The 14,150-nt window shown below is 43.9% G+C and overlaps 1 protein-coding gene across 1 annotated transcript; it reads right to left on the minus strand.

Annotated features, from left to right (window-relative positions):
- Positions 1–11,400: 11,400 nt before the first annotated feature.
- On the minus strand, positions 11,401–11,975 carry LOC120095270 (60S ribosomal protein L12-like). The gene has a single exon (XM_039087642.2). It carries the CDS (start codon positions 11,896–11,898, stop codon positions 11,401–11,403), a length of 498 nt encoding a protein of 165 aa, XP_038943570.1. The 5' UTR covers positions 11,899–11,975.
- Between the last annotated feature and the right edge of the window lie 2,175 nt (positions 11,976–14,150).

Consider the following 14,150-nt stretch of genomic DNA (forward strand, 5'->3'; position numbering starts at 1 on the left):
TTTTGCCTCCATCCCACTCTGCTTCCCATTAGACCTAGTCTTGGTAGCCTCAATACCACAAGTTCAGTCCAAAAAACATTGATACGAAGTAGGTTACAGTCTGTGGTGCATAAGCCTGTGTGTGTGCTTGTATGTAAGCCAAGGTTAACATTGAAACCTTCCTCCATCACTCTTCAACTTATACACTGAGGCAGGGTCTCCTGTTAAACCTGGAGCTTGCTTTGAAGATTTCTAAGGATGGGATGACAGCTGGGCTGGGGCCACCAGATCTACCAAGCTTTTCTGAGCATCCAAACACTGCTCCTAAGGCTTATGTGCTCATGCTTTCAAGACTTTTACCTACTGAGCCATCTCCATAGTCCCCAACTAATGTTTATTTTATGTTGTCTTGAGACAGAGTCTGACAGTATAGCCCAGGCTGTCCTCAAACTGGCCATCTTCCCACCTTCACGTCCCAAGTGCTAGCATGCCTGATCTTCCATGTGTAAAAATGGAAATATTCTCTGGCTACATTACCAATATAGAAGCCACTAGCCACATGTGTCTTTTGAGTATGTGAAATTGACTAGAACAGCTGAGAAACTGAATTTTTTTTTTTTTTGGTTCTTTTTTTCCGGAGCTGGGGACCGAACCCAGGGCCTTGCGCTTCCTAGGTAAGCGCTCTACCACTGAGCTAAATCCCCAGCCCCGAAACTGAATTTTTTAAAAGTATCAATTTAAAAGGGGTGGGGGCTGGAGAGATGGCTCAGTGGTTAAGAGCATTGACTGCTCTTCCAGAGGTCCTGAGTTCAATTCCCAGCAACCACATGGTGGCCCACAGCCATCTGTAATGAGATCTGATAACCTCTTCTGGTGTGTTGGAAGATAGCTAAGTGTACTTATATAGAATAAATAAATAAATCTTTTTTTTAAGTATCAGTTAATGCTGGGTACAGTGGTGTGCACCTTTAATCCCAGCACTCAGGAGGCAGAGGCAGGCAGATATCTGTGAGTTCGAGGTCAGCCTGGTCTATATAGTAAGTTCCAGACCAGTGAGGGCTACATAGTGAGATCCTATCTCAAAACATTTTTTTTCTAAAGTTAAAGGAATGGTTAATATTTTTTTAATTTGTTTTTTGTTTTCGAGACACTGGTTTCTCTGTATAGCCCTGGTCCTCCTGGAACTCCCTCTGTAGACCAGGCTGGCCTCAAACTCAGAGATCTGACTGCCTATACTTTCCAAAGATTGGGGTTAAACGAGAGTACCACCAATCTCAACCCCAGTTTGTAAATTTGTATGTTTGCACACACCACCATCCTGCTCTCATCCCACGGCACATGGAGGAGGTCAGTGAGACTATACAGGTGTGGGTTCTCTTCTTCCACTGTGTGGATCTCCAGGACCAAACTCAGTCTGTGAGGCTCGATGGCTAGTGCCTTTACCCACCTCACCAGGTGCACGAGAAGCTGCATTTTAGATCTCACTTGATTTGTTCTATTTTTTTTTTCTTTTTTTCAGAGCTGGGGACCGAACCCAGGGCCTTGCGCTCGCTAGGCAAGCGCTCTACCGCTGAGCTAAATCCCCAACCCCGATTTGTTCTATTTTTATTGCCACATGTAGTTGGTAATTCCCAGGTTGGACAATATGGATCTAACTTTCAAACATGGAACACCAATTCTAAGTTCCAGACTTACACTAGTATACTCAACTGTATATTCAACATCTCCACTTGGAAATCTTAGCAGCATTCCAAATTTAATATGTGTGTAGAGTTGTGACTATAATTCGGTGACAGAGCACGTTGTCTAACACTGCCATATACAATATGATTTAACATATATCTATGCACACAGACACACAGACTCAAGCTCCTGATGTGCTCATTCCAAACTGCGTTGTGGTGCCATGGTGGCAGCCCGCACCTGAGATGCCAGCACTTTGGAGACTGAGGTAAGAGCATCACTTGGGCACGTTCATTCAAGACCAGTTGGGGGAAGTCTTCAAGATGGCTCAACAGTTGCCAAGCCTGACAACTTGAGTTCTATCCTTAAATCCCATTCTTATGCTCTGAATATGTCCTTCCCCTCTGTGCACATGGAGCCTTAGCATGTATGCCTCCCCCCCCCACACACACACACAAATAAATGTAAACTTCTTTTAGGAAGAATAAATAGGCCAGGTGGTAGCGCTGCACACCTTTAATCCCTGCACTTGGAAGGCAGAGGCAGGCAGATCTTGGGGCTACACAAGAAATGTTGTCTCAGAAAAACAAAACGAAACAGAACAGAAAATAAAAGCTAGAAGAAAAAGATAAAGGCAGGTGTACAACTCTGGTGGGTCTAGTCTCTCAAGTCTAGAAGAAGAAAAAAATGTAAAAAGAAAATTATTTGATAGAGATGTATTATTTACAGTAAAAAAAAAAATCCTAAGAGAGACAGGGTCTTAGAGAGGAAAGTTGGTTATTCTTAGTTTTGGAGACAGCTGTGGTTTTGATTTCAGCCATGATCTCCTTCCCCCAGCATCTCAAGTGCTAGGATTACACCATGAGCCACCATGCCTGCCCAGCTGACAAGAGAACATTCTGAGGAAGCAAAACACACAGTAGGAACTATGCAGTTTAGGATAGACGTAGACCATGGAGGAAGGGAAGAACACAGAAACTGAAAGAAGGCTTAAGATTCAGTGAGCCTGGGGCTGGGGATTTAGCTCAGTGGTAGAGCACTTACCTATGAAGCGCAAGGCCCTGGGTTCGGTCCCCAGCTCCGAAAAAATGAACCAAAAAAAAAAAAAAAAAAAAGATTCAGTGAGCCCTATTAGTAAGCGGACCCTGGACTGAGGTCCACAAAACGCCTACAGGTTGAGGTCCTATTTTGACCTCTTTGGAATCCAAGTCTCTTGAAGCTCTGTGCCTTTGACATTCTCTGTATTAATTTACAATCATGCCAGACTGCCAAACAAGGCAACACCCATGTTCTCTGCAACTCTCAAGCCTCTCCCACAAACACTGGGGTGCATACACATACAAAGAGCAAGGGCATTTGTTTTCATACTTTCTGCCAAATGACACATCCGAGATGATCTTCAAAGCCCAAGACAAGTGGAGCCCATGAAGCTTTGAACATTTATTACAAAGCACAGGATAAAATGCTCTTTCGAACCCTTAGGTTTGTCAAGAGAAAGTACAAGGGGTGGGGTGGTCACAAGCAAAAGTACAGTTATATTTATGTCTGAAAATGTCATAGTGAAACCTACTCTTTTTTTAAAAATAAAATCACTTTATTCTAATTAGCTAATACATCTAATTAACATTAGCACCACACAGCTGGTTTAAGTAAACCACACAAACACATGCCCAGTCCCAAACTCCACATCACAGTGCGCTTCCAAACGGTCCCAATTCCCTTTGGAGGCAATGGAACCTTGTTGGGCTTGTACACTTTACTGTCAAGTGCAGTTTTTAAAAAATCAATGAATGTATTTTTATTTTTTTAAATATTTATTCACTTATTATATATAAGTACACTGTACTTATATATAGATACACCAGATACACCAGAAGAGGGCATCGGATCTCTTTACAGATGGTTGTGAGCCACCATGTGGTTGCTGGAAATTGAACTCAGGACCTCTGGAAGAGCAGTCGGTGCTCTTAACCACCGAGCCATCTCTCCAGCCCTATTTTTATTTTTTTAATTATTTTTGTTTACATTTCCTTTCTTTTTTTTCTTTTCTTTTTTTTTTTTTTCAGAGCTGAGGACCGAACCCACGGCCTTGTGCTTGCTAGGCAAGCGCTCTACCACTGAGCTAAATGTATTTTTATGATTCCTGATACTTTAATACCCAGGAAATTGAATTTACTTATCCATCCTGCAAAAAGAAAAAGTATCACAGAGCTGAAACTGGAAAAACAAACCAGCTTTCCAACTCCAGGGTCTTTATGTCACTTTGTACTATATTACATAGTCGTGTATAATGATAAAATATCATTTTCTCAATTTTTGTTTTTTTCATTATTTATATATAATTTATATATGTAAATATATATATATAATTTTTTTGCAACAGGGTTTCTCTGTGTAGCTCTAGAACTACTAGAACTCACTATGTAGTCCTAGAACTCACTCTGTAGACCAGGCTGGCCCCAAACTCAGAAATCCAACTGCCTCTGCCTCCAGAATGTTGGGATTAAAGGCATAAACCACTGCCACCAGCTAAACATTTAATTTTTATTAGTATTACTTTGACCATTTACTTTCTAAAAAAAGAGAAAGGGGAAATAGCAAGGTATATGGCAAGTCAGGCCACTTTCAACGTGAATACACTTTGCTTTAGACAAATTTGAAGCTGAGATTTACAGAAACAGATTGCTATGCAGTCACTTTGAACAATAGCCTGTATTTTTTGTGGGAATGGTGTCTGTTTGTTTTTATTTTTAGAACAAAAAAATACATAGACCAAGTTGGCCTTAAATGAATAGAGGTCCGTCTGCCTTTGAATCTCACGTGTTAACATCAAAGCATGTGCTGCCATATGCATCTGACATTTTGACAAAAGCAAGAGACTGTTAGAAACTTAAAAAGTGTATCTTGGGGGTTGGGGATTTAGCTCAGTGGTAGAGCGCTTGCCTAGGAAGCGCAAGGTCCTGGGTTCGGTCCCCAGCTCCGGAAAAAAAAAAAAAAAAAAAAGAATCTTTAAAAAAAAAAAAAAAAGTGTATCTTGGGCTGGAGAGATAGCTCAGTGGTTAAGAGCACTGACTGCACTTCCCGAGGTCCTGAGTTCAAATCCCAGCAACCACATGGTGGCTCACAACCATCTGCAACACAATCTGATTCCCTCTCCTGGTGTGTCCGAGGAGAGTGACAGGATACTCACTTATAAAATCTTAAAAAAAAAAAAAAAGATACACAGTTCGCAAAAAGTGTATCTTAAGCATAGTTGAAATTCATTAAAGATATTTTTAAAATTTTATGCCTATGGGTGTTTTGCCTGCATATATGTATGGGCACCATGAGTGTGCAGTTCCCTTGGAGACCAGAAGAGAACAGATCCCTTGTAACCAGAATTCTCTGTAAATCGCAAGTCTTTGTAAATAGGTATGTGGATTTCAAACTCTAGGAGCAAGAAATGCTCTTAATCAGTGAGCCATCTCTCCAGCCCTTAAAGATATTTTTATTAATTATAGATCTTAAAGGTATAACTAAGCACTAGGGTTACCTTTTAACTGTCCTCATATGTGTGGGGCATGGTAGTATTAATTGCATTCCTTTAATCCCAGCACTCGGGAGGCAGTTTGAGGCCAACCTCACCCCACAAATTCAGCACAGCCAGGGCTACCCAGAGAAGCCCTGTCTCAAAAAAAAAAAAAAATTCCCATAACTTTTAGTGATTATAATTGATACGTTAAGATCATTGTGATTGGGATTGGGGATTTAGCTCAGTGGTAGAGCGCTTGCCTAGCAAGCACAGGGCCCTGGGTTCGGTCCCCAGCTCTGAAAAAAATAAAAAGATCACTGTGATTTATTCTGAGTACAGTTTGGCAATACATAGCCACACTTTAAAATGCACATGGTTTAAGCCCAGCTATGCCAACATTGCCAAACCTGTTCTGTACAAGAAGGGTCAGTGAAGCACTATTTATTTGTAATGGTTTAAACAAAAAAAAAAAAAAAAAAAAAAGAGGGGCTGGAGAGACGGCTCAGTAGTTGAGAGCACTAACTGCTCTTCCAGGGGTCCTGAGTTCAAATCCCAGCAACCACATGGTGGTGGCTTACAACCATTTGGAATAGGATCTGATGCCCTCTTCTGGTGTGTCTGAAAACAGCTACTGTGTACTCATATATAATAAATAAAATGTCCTTTAAAAAATAAAATAAAATAAAAAAGAGGAAAATTATCTAGCACGATAGTAACTGCATAGTACAAGTATACGATGGTGTATGTACTGTGGAACTAGTTGGAACTAGTTGTGTGAGTGAGTGTATTGTGTGTGGCACTTGTACAGTATAGGTGCACACGACCTACCTTTTTTTTTTTTTTAAAGGTTTATTTATTATATATAAGTACAATGTAGCTGTCTTCAGACACACCAGAAGAGGGCACTGAATCCCATTACTGATGGTTGTGAGCCACCATGTGGGTGCTGGGAATTGAACTCAGGACCTCTGGAAGAGCAGTCGGTGCTCTTAACTGCTGAGCCATCTCTCCAGCCATCCCCCCCCCCTTTTTTTAACATGAAGATTTATTTATTTTATGTATATGAGTACACTGTAGCTGTCTTCAGACACACCAGAAGAGGGCATCAGATTCCATTACAGATGGTGTGAGCCACCATGTGGTTGCTGGGCATTGAACTCAAGACCTCTGAGCCATCTCTCCAGCCTAACTCCTAGCTTTTTATGTGAGTGCTGAGATTAAAACTCAGATCCTTATGCTTGTGTAATAAGCACTTGACCCACAAAGCCCACCCCCCACCGTCCCTACTGTAGAACTGTTAAGAGAATGAGGTTCAATACAGTGGTACACATCTATAATCCCAGCATTTAGGAGACTGGAGCAGCAGCAGCATGACTTTAAGGCCAGCCTGGACTACATAGAAAGACTCGCTATCAAAAACCAAAACTACAGGGAAGAAGGACAGCAATGAAGAGAACAGTGTGTAGATGCATACACACACAATGAAGTGGGTACATTCACAATGAAATGGAAACACTAACGCACACTGTTAAAATTTTAAAAAGCAAATTAAAGCAGATACTATGTATCTGCTTTAGGAGCTTGTGGGGGTATTTAAACAAGATAAATAAACAAGATAAAGGCACAGGCTGCTCTGCTGGCCTCCTGAATGTGATCCCTGAAACCTGTGTAAAAGTGGAAGAAAAGGGTTGGGGATTTAGCTCAGTGGTAGAGCGCTTGCCTAGCAAGAGCAAGGCCCTGGGTTCGGTCCCCAGCTCCGAAAAAGTAAAGTGGAAGAAAAGAACCAGCCCCACAGAGTTGTTCTCTAACCTCCACAGAAGGACAGAAGGGCCACATATCATACACACACACACACACACACACACACACACACACACACACACACACTATGCACCCACACATTCAATAACAAATAAAGTTTAATTGATAAATAAATCTTGGAGGATTGCTCCCCAGACTATTCCTTCATATTCCTTATCAGGGGAACAATGTTGCTGATATAAATAATATAATGAAGACATTGGGGTTTGTTTGTTTTTTTTTTGTAATTTCTATTCAAAGAAAACATTTAATAGTCTAAAGAAAGAAAAGCTTAGAAATTAAGCTGTGGTTCAAATCACATGTTCTGTATCATTTTATGTTCAGCTAGGACATCAAGGTGAAATTATACTTTACCTGAGTTTCTCACCAATAACTCACAGCAAATACTTCTGTTTTTCTTCTAGATATTGTTAGTTTTAATTGTCAGAATTGTTTTCTGCCTAAAGAAACTTGAGATTCATTTTTGGTAGGAAAACCACGTTTTATAAGATGAAATGAGATTCTCATAATGAGGAGATTTGTTCCTCTGGAAGATTCTGTGCCTTTTTGTCCCCCATTTCACCCTAAGCCTCTACAACCTGGGAACTGTCCAGGTACAAATTAACATTTTAAAAGACCTCAAATTGTTCACCCAAGCAGCTCAATTATTGGTCGCTCTTTTACAACTTGGTTTGCTCAAAAAACCCACATTCAAATTGGATGGCCTCCACCCCAGCTCTTCAACACACAGGTATTGTGGACAAGAGGCCGCTTTTTGACTACAAACTGCCTTATTCATTTAGAATAACTTCATTCACAAGGTTCATTGGACAGCCAGTTTGTGCCCATCACAGGCATCACAAAGCACTTTGCCTACCTTGTCATTAATTCTTAAGCAGCTGAGCGTTACTGCCCTCATTTAACAGATAAGCAAACCAGGCTCTAAATGAAGTTACTTGGCCAGATCACACAGCTCGTAAGTGGGGGGCTTGCTGGGAAACCTAGGACTTGGAGTAAACAAAGGTGACTGACGGTTCTTTTAAACAGTTTTTGGTTACATTCGTTTTCGTTTTAAAAGCCAATGAATGTTCTGAGGTTGTAAAAAATAATAGCATTCCCTGCCGGCTTACATTCCCTCTCTCATCTTTTAACTTCTCTGTGCCATTATAGGAAACATCTCTAGGTATTTCTAGTGATTCGCCACCAAATTTCTAGATGTTCCTTAGAACAACGTGTAGCATCTTGGTGTTACCCAGATACTACCCTCCCTCCTATTAGTTCCCTGGGTTCTTTTCCACCCCCATCAGGAGCCTTCTCCTTTCCACAGGTTGACAGCTCTTGCTCTCCCTCCCGCTTTTAGGCATAGAACCAACCGGGTGTGTGTGGCTGGCTCACTTTGATCTGAACACACCCTGCTAGTCTGCCAGGGCTGAGAGACACAGTACAGGAGAGTTGAGGGGGTGGGGGAACGTGCGTGCGGCAGAGCCCTCCTGCCTGTGCATTTCCTTTGAGCAGACCCTTTGCGGGCTATGAGGCCAGCGGAGTTAGTTAGGGTAAGTCAGTGAGGGCCACGCTTTGGGCTGAGGGCTGATCTAGCGCTGAGGAGAGAATCAGGCCAGGGTGGGAAGAAAGGGTCAAAGGTGAGGATGGAGGTAGCTCCTAGGTATGGAAGAGGGTTTCAGGTCTGGAATGAGGGTGGAAGAAGCCCATGATGGGGGACAGAGATCAAGATCTGAGGTGAAGAGGATTCATGCCTGAAGAGAGGTTGAGGGGAGGTACTGGGAGGATATGTGGGTCTTAAGTGATAATTTAGATAAGCTTAGAATTGGGAAGGGGATCCAAGTCTGAGGTGGGGTGGAGCTAAGGCTGGGGCGGAAGAGGGATATAGGTCTAAGGTGGAGTGTGGATGAAATTGGGGTGGGAGAAAGATACAGGTCCGGTCTGAAGTGGGCTGGGGATGAGGCTGAGATGGGAGAGGAGTCCAGGCCTGAGGTGTGCTGGGGAGAGAGGCTGGGATGAGAGAGGGATCTAGGTCAAGGTGTGGTAGGAATGGGAGCAGAGGACCCGTGGAGTCCGCACTGGCGAACAGCAGATGGGTCTTGGTTTAGCTGGGTGTCGCGGCTCGGGGTGCAGGGGTGGAACTGATGCTTTCCTCCTGGGGCAGGCGCTGCCCTACGGAAGTCTCCCGCCGGCCTGGGTCCCGCGAATGCGCTCGCGACAACAGGGTCAATTCACGGTCCAGGCGCCCGGGCCCAGCCCTGCTCCTTCTCCGAGCGAGCGAGCGGCGGATCGGCCTCTCCGGGCCACACCGCCACAAGATCCTTGTGAAAGCAGGCTCAGGTCGGGGCCCTGGGCGGTGCCCGGGCTTCAGCCTTTCCAGAAGCGGCCCTTCCTGGAACTCCCAGTTGAGGAAAGCACTCTCTGCCGCTTCCCCCAAAGCAGGTGATTATGAAGTCTTCATCAATCCGAAGGGGGCTCAAGATTGCAGGAAAACTTTGTTTTTAGAGAGACCAGCGGGAGTCTGGTTTCCACTAACTGTGGTATTGTCATTGGTCCCTCGCCAATTCTGCCCTTCATTCATCTTCCCCAATCCACTCCAAACGGCAACTCAATGGTGGGCTAAATAAAACTTTAATTTACATTATTGCGGAATCAAAACTACTATTCACGGAGTCCTGTGTAGTATAATGCAGCTGTATTTCCTCTACCAGCCTTTTGTTTTCCCCGGGATCAGTCACTGCAAAATGTGGTTTATTAAGCTTTCTATGTACCCATGATGCATTAATGTCTCTAATGCTCTGTCCAAATTGCAAATATTCACAATGTCTTCCTAATAAGATCGTAACTGTTGAATAGGAAGCCAATTGCACAACTGTTATTCTGGGATTTCTCTTTACTGTCATCCTGGGATTTCAGCTCTTGTGTGAGTCCCTTGTGTTCTGAATTCTGTATTTATTTTTCTTTTAGTTTAGTAGAGCACATTCTCCAGTAACTTTCTGAAAAAGGGTAAGATGATAAAAAAAAATTAAAGATCTTAATTGTTTCAAAATATCTTTGGTTGCTCACCTCACTTGATTAATGTGGTAATCTGTCTGAGTCTATAATTCTTTTTGTTTGTTAGGTTTTGGTTTTTTCTGGACAGGGTTTCTCTATCTTTGGTGTTCTGAAAAGGCAGCAAGACATGCCTTGACCTGCAGTTTTTCATTCATTGAGCTGGATTATCAGGCTCGGTTTAAGAACCTTCAAGTTTAGTTCTAGAAACTTTTTTGTGTTACTTTGTCACCTTTAAGTTGTTTATTATGTTTCTGTTCTAGCTTCATTTCTCCTGCTGTGATAAAAACACTCTGACAAAAGCAACTTAGTGAAGACAGGATCTGCTTTAGATAACAATTCCAGGTTGCATACAGTCCATTATTGTGGGGAAGTCAAGGCGGTGGCAACTTGAAAACGGCTAGTCCCACAGATTACATCCATAGTCAGAAGTCAGGGTGGGGGTTGGGGATTTGGCTCAGTGGTAGAGCACTTGCCTAGCAAGCGCAAGGCCCTGGGTTCGGTGCCCCAGCTCCGAGAAAAAAAAAAAAAAAAAAAAGAAGTCAGGGTGGTGGGACAGAGAGGGAGAGGGAGAGGAATGTATGTAAGCTAACTTGCATTCCATGCCCTCTCTAAACTTACACAGTCCTCAAACCCCCTGCCTAAGGAATGGTACTGCCCCAGGGTGACCTGGATCTTCACATACAATCAATATAATCTCCCTCAGGCCAACCTGATCTAACAGACCCTTACTGCAACTCTCTTCCCACGTGATTCTAGACTGAGTCAAAATGACAATTAAAAGTAATCACCACAGGGGTTGGGGATTTAGCTCAGTGGGGCCCTGGGTTTGGTCCCCAGCTTGGGGTGGGGGGAGTAATCACCACAGTCTCTCTTTTTTTTTTTTTGTTCTTTTTTTTCGGAGCTGGGGACCGAAACCAGGGCCTTGCGCGCTTCCTAGGTAAGCGCTCTACCACTGAGCTAAATCCCCAGCCCCTCACCACAGTCTCTTTATACACACACACACACACACACACACACACACACACACCTAACCACCTCAGCAGCTCTGCCCTTTCCTTTTAAATTCCTATTATTGGTATCCAGGAATGTCCATATCATTCTATTCCTTTACTCTTTCCGCTCACGCCATCAGTCTTTTTCTACTGTCTGCAAGTGTCCTCCACCCCACATCCCTCCCTTACCTCCTCCTCAGTTTTGACTTTCAGCAATGGTATGCATGCTTGTCAATGCTCAGCCACCACCTCTTATGGAGTAGGATGAAGGAAAGAAAGGCCTTGATTTGTAGCACTTGCTCACTGGCATAGTGTAAATCTGTCCCTTGTGGCTTTTTTAAAATCAGATAATCTTTTATTTAAATATTTTCTTGTTGCTTCTTAATTAGCTGTGCACTCCACTGCACCACTGTTGATGTCATCTATGATGTCATGAGGGTGGTGGCCATCCACATTGCAGCCCACAGACTGCGCGGTACCCAGGATCTCCTTGATAGTTCCAGAAAGTTCTCTGGCCAAAGACCAGTGTCTCATCTGCCGGGCAATGTTGACGATCTCGTCAAAAATGCTATTTCCACTGTGTTTAATGTTTTTCTGCTTCTTCCTGTCTCTTGGTGGCTCCTTGAGGGCTTTAATGATCAGGGCAGACGCAGAGGACACCACCTCAATCTGAGCCTGTCTGTTCTGGATTGTCAGTTTCACTGTAATCCTGAGGCCCTTCCAGTCACTGGTAGCCTTGGCGATGTCATCACCAACTTTTTTGGGAGACAGACCCAGAGGACCGATCTTAGGGGCCAAGGCAGATGTGGTGCGGACCTCGCCTCCGGTGCACCTCAAGTACACGACTTTGATCTTGTTGGGGTCGAACTCGGGCGGCATGGTGGAGGTGGCTGGTGTTGGATGAACCCGGATTCGGGACGACGGAAGAAAGTTGCACCGTTGCCTCCTCCGAGCTGAAAGCCAAAAAGCCCTCGTGTTGGTTTTAAACTTCTAAGATTATATCACAGAACATGAATTGGGAAGAGGTACAAAATGGTAAATCATATCAATGCATGGCTGTAGCTGTCAGGCCTGACAACCTGAGTTCCATCTTCAGGACCCACAGAGTAGAGGGAGAGAACTGATTCCTAAAAATTTTCCTCTAACCTCCGTATATGAAAAATGTGTATGCACACCTATCCCTACCCCCATGCTAAACAAATGTACAGCAACAAAAAAGTATGGCCTAGTGAAACAGCTCAGTGGGTAAGGACACTTGGTGTCAGGCCTGATGATCCAAGTTCCCTGGGACCCACATGGCAGGAAAAACAACTTCTGAACATTAGCCTTTGTCCTCCACATGAACACAGTGTTAGGTACACAGACACACACAGACACACACACACAGACACACACACAGACACACAGACACAGACACAGACACACAGACACACACACACACACACACACACACACACACACACACACACACACACACACGGATAAGGAGCTGGAGAGACAGCTCAGCAGTTTGGAGCTCCAGTTGCTCTTTCAAAGGACCTAGGTTTGCTTTCTAGCACCCATACAGCAGCTCGCAACTGTCTGTAACTCCAGTTTCAGGTGCACCAATCCCCATTTCTGGACTGCGTGAGTACTAGGCATGCATGAAGTACACAGATATATATATATAGGCAAAATATCTTTATACATAAATTATTAAATTAAAAATTTTTTTTGGTTCTTTTTTTCGGAGCTGGGGACCGAACCTAGGGCCTTGCGCTTCCTAAGTAAGCGCTCTACCACTGAGCTAAATCCCCAGCCCCGTAAATTAAAATTTTTTAAGGCAATGCAATTTTGAGATTAAAACAACAACAAAAACAGATGCCTGAAGTGGAAACTTCAAGGGTTCTTTGGAAAGTTGTGGTGGACGGTGTTTTGTTGGGGCAAACGTGTGGAGGAACATTTAACTTAAGTGGACACAGGTGAAAGACTAAGGCAGACTCCTGAAGGACCATTTAGGTGAAACAGACATAAGAGAAAAGATATCCTGCTAAAGCAAGTTCGCGAAAGGACACACGATGAAAGATTCTTTGTTAACAGCACACATGTATTGGTCTGCCTTACATCGTGCAGCCGAGCTGCCTTTGCTGGGACTCTGCAGACCCCGGCTGATTGGACGCACGTGCTGAAGCAAGACACGCGGCTGGCACGTGATGCTTGGAGGGTATAGGTAGGACTCCACAGAATTGCAGAAACAGAGCTTGGCTTGCTTATAGAGCTACCTGTGCACTGACCTCAGCTTCCCTGAGAAAAGCACAGCCAAGAACTTGTGGTATTCCTGCTGGTTCCTCCTGCTGACTCATGCCTAGGGTGAAGCCTGGCTGTCTCTGCTAGGCAGTGCCACCACCGCTGATGTGTTTGCTATCCCAACTCTACCAAACTGGATTGCTGGTCTATTTGTGAGGCGTTTGTGAGCATATCGAGCTGCTGCTGCTAACCTGTGAGCTGAACTGCTGGTTTCCAGACAAGAGTTGCTCCAAAGACATTTCTTTTTTTTTTTTTTTTCCCTCCGGAGCTGGGGACCGAACCCAGAGCCTTGAGCTTCCTAGGTAAGCGCTCTACCACTGAGCTAAATCCCCAGCCCCAAGACATTTCTAAACAGGTCCACTTCCCCCCTGTATTCTTTCTTTTCCACTACCTCTGGTGGGTGGGTGGGTGATAGGCTAAAACAGAGGTTAAAGCATTTAAAAACCATCATTAAAAATAGGTTTTAGGGGGTTGGGGATTTAGCTCAGTGGTAGAGCGCTTAGAGCGCTTGTTTAGCATGGGGGTAGGGATAGGTGTGCATACACATTTTTCATATACGGAGGTTAGAGGAAAATTTTTAGGAATCAGTTCTCTCCCTCTACTCTGTGGGTCCTGAAGATGGAACTCAGGTTGTCAGGCCTGACAGCTACAGCCATCTTGCTGGCCCTTTGCAATTGGTAAAAGGTCTTCTAACTCCTTGAAAAAACAAAAGAAAACGAAACAAAACACAGAGTTCCCAGAGGATTCGGCTAGACTGATTGGCTAACAAGTCCCAAGTATCCTCCTGTCTGTGGAGCTGGCACATATGTGTGTCGCTGTGTTTGCTTTTTTTCTGGGAGGGGGAG

Source organism: Rattus norvegicus, chromosome 10 (assembly GCF_036323735.1).
Source record: "Rattus norvegicus strain BN/NHsdMcwi chromosome 10, GRCr8, whole genome shotgun sequence".
NCBI lineage: Eukaryota > Metazoa > Chordata > Mammalia > Rodentia > Muridae > Rattus > Rattus norvegicus.

Excerpts from the sequence above, each read along its gene's own strand:
- LOC120095270 (XM_039087642.2), bottom strand. The coding sequence starts at position 11,898 with ATGCCGCCCGAGTTCGACCCCAACAAGATCAAAGTCGTGTACTTGAGG.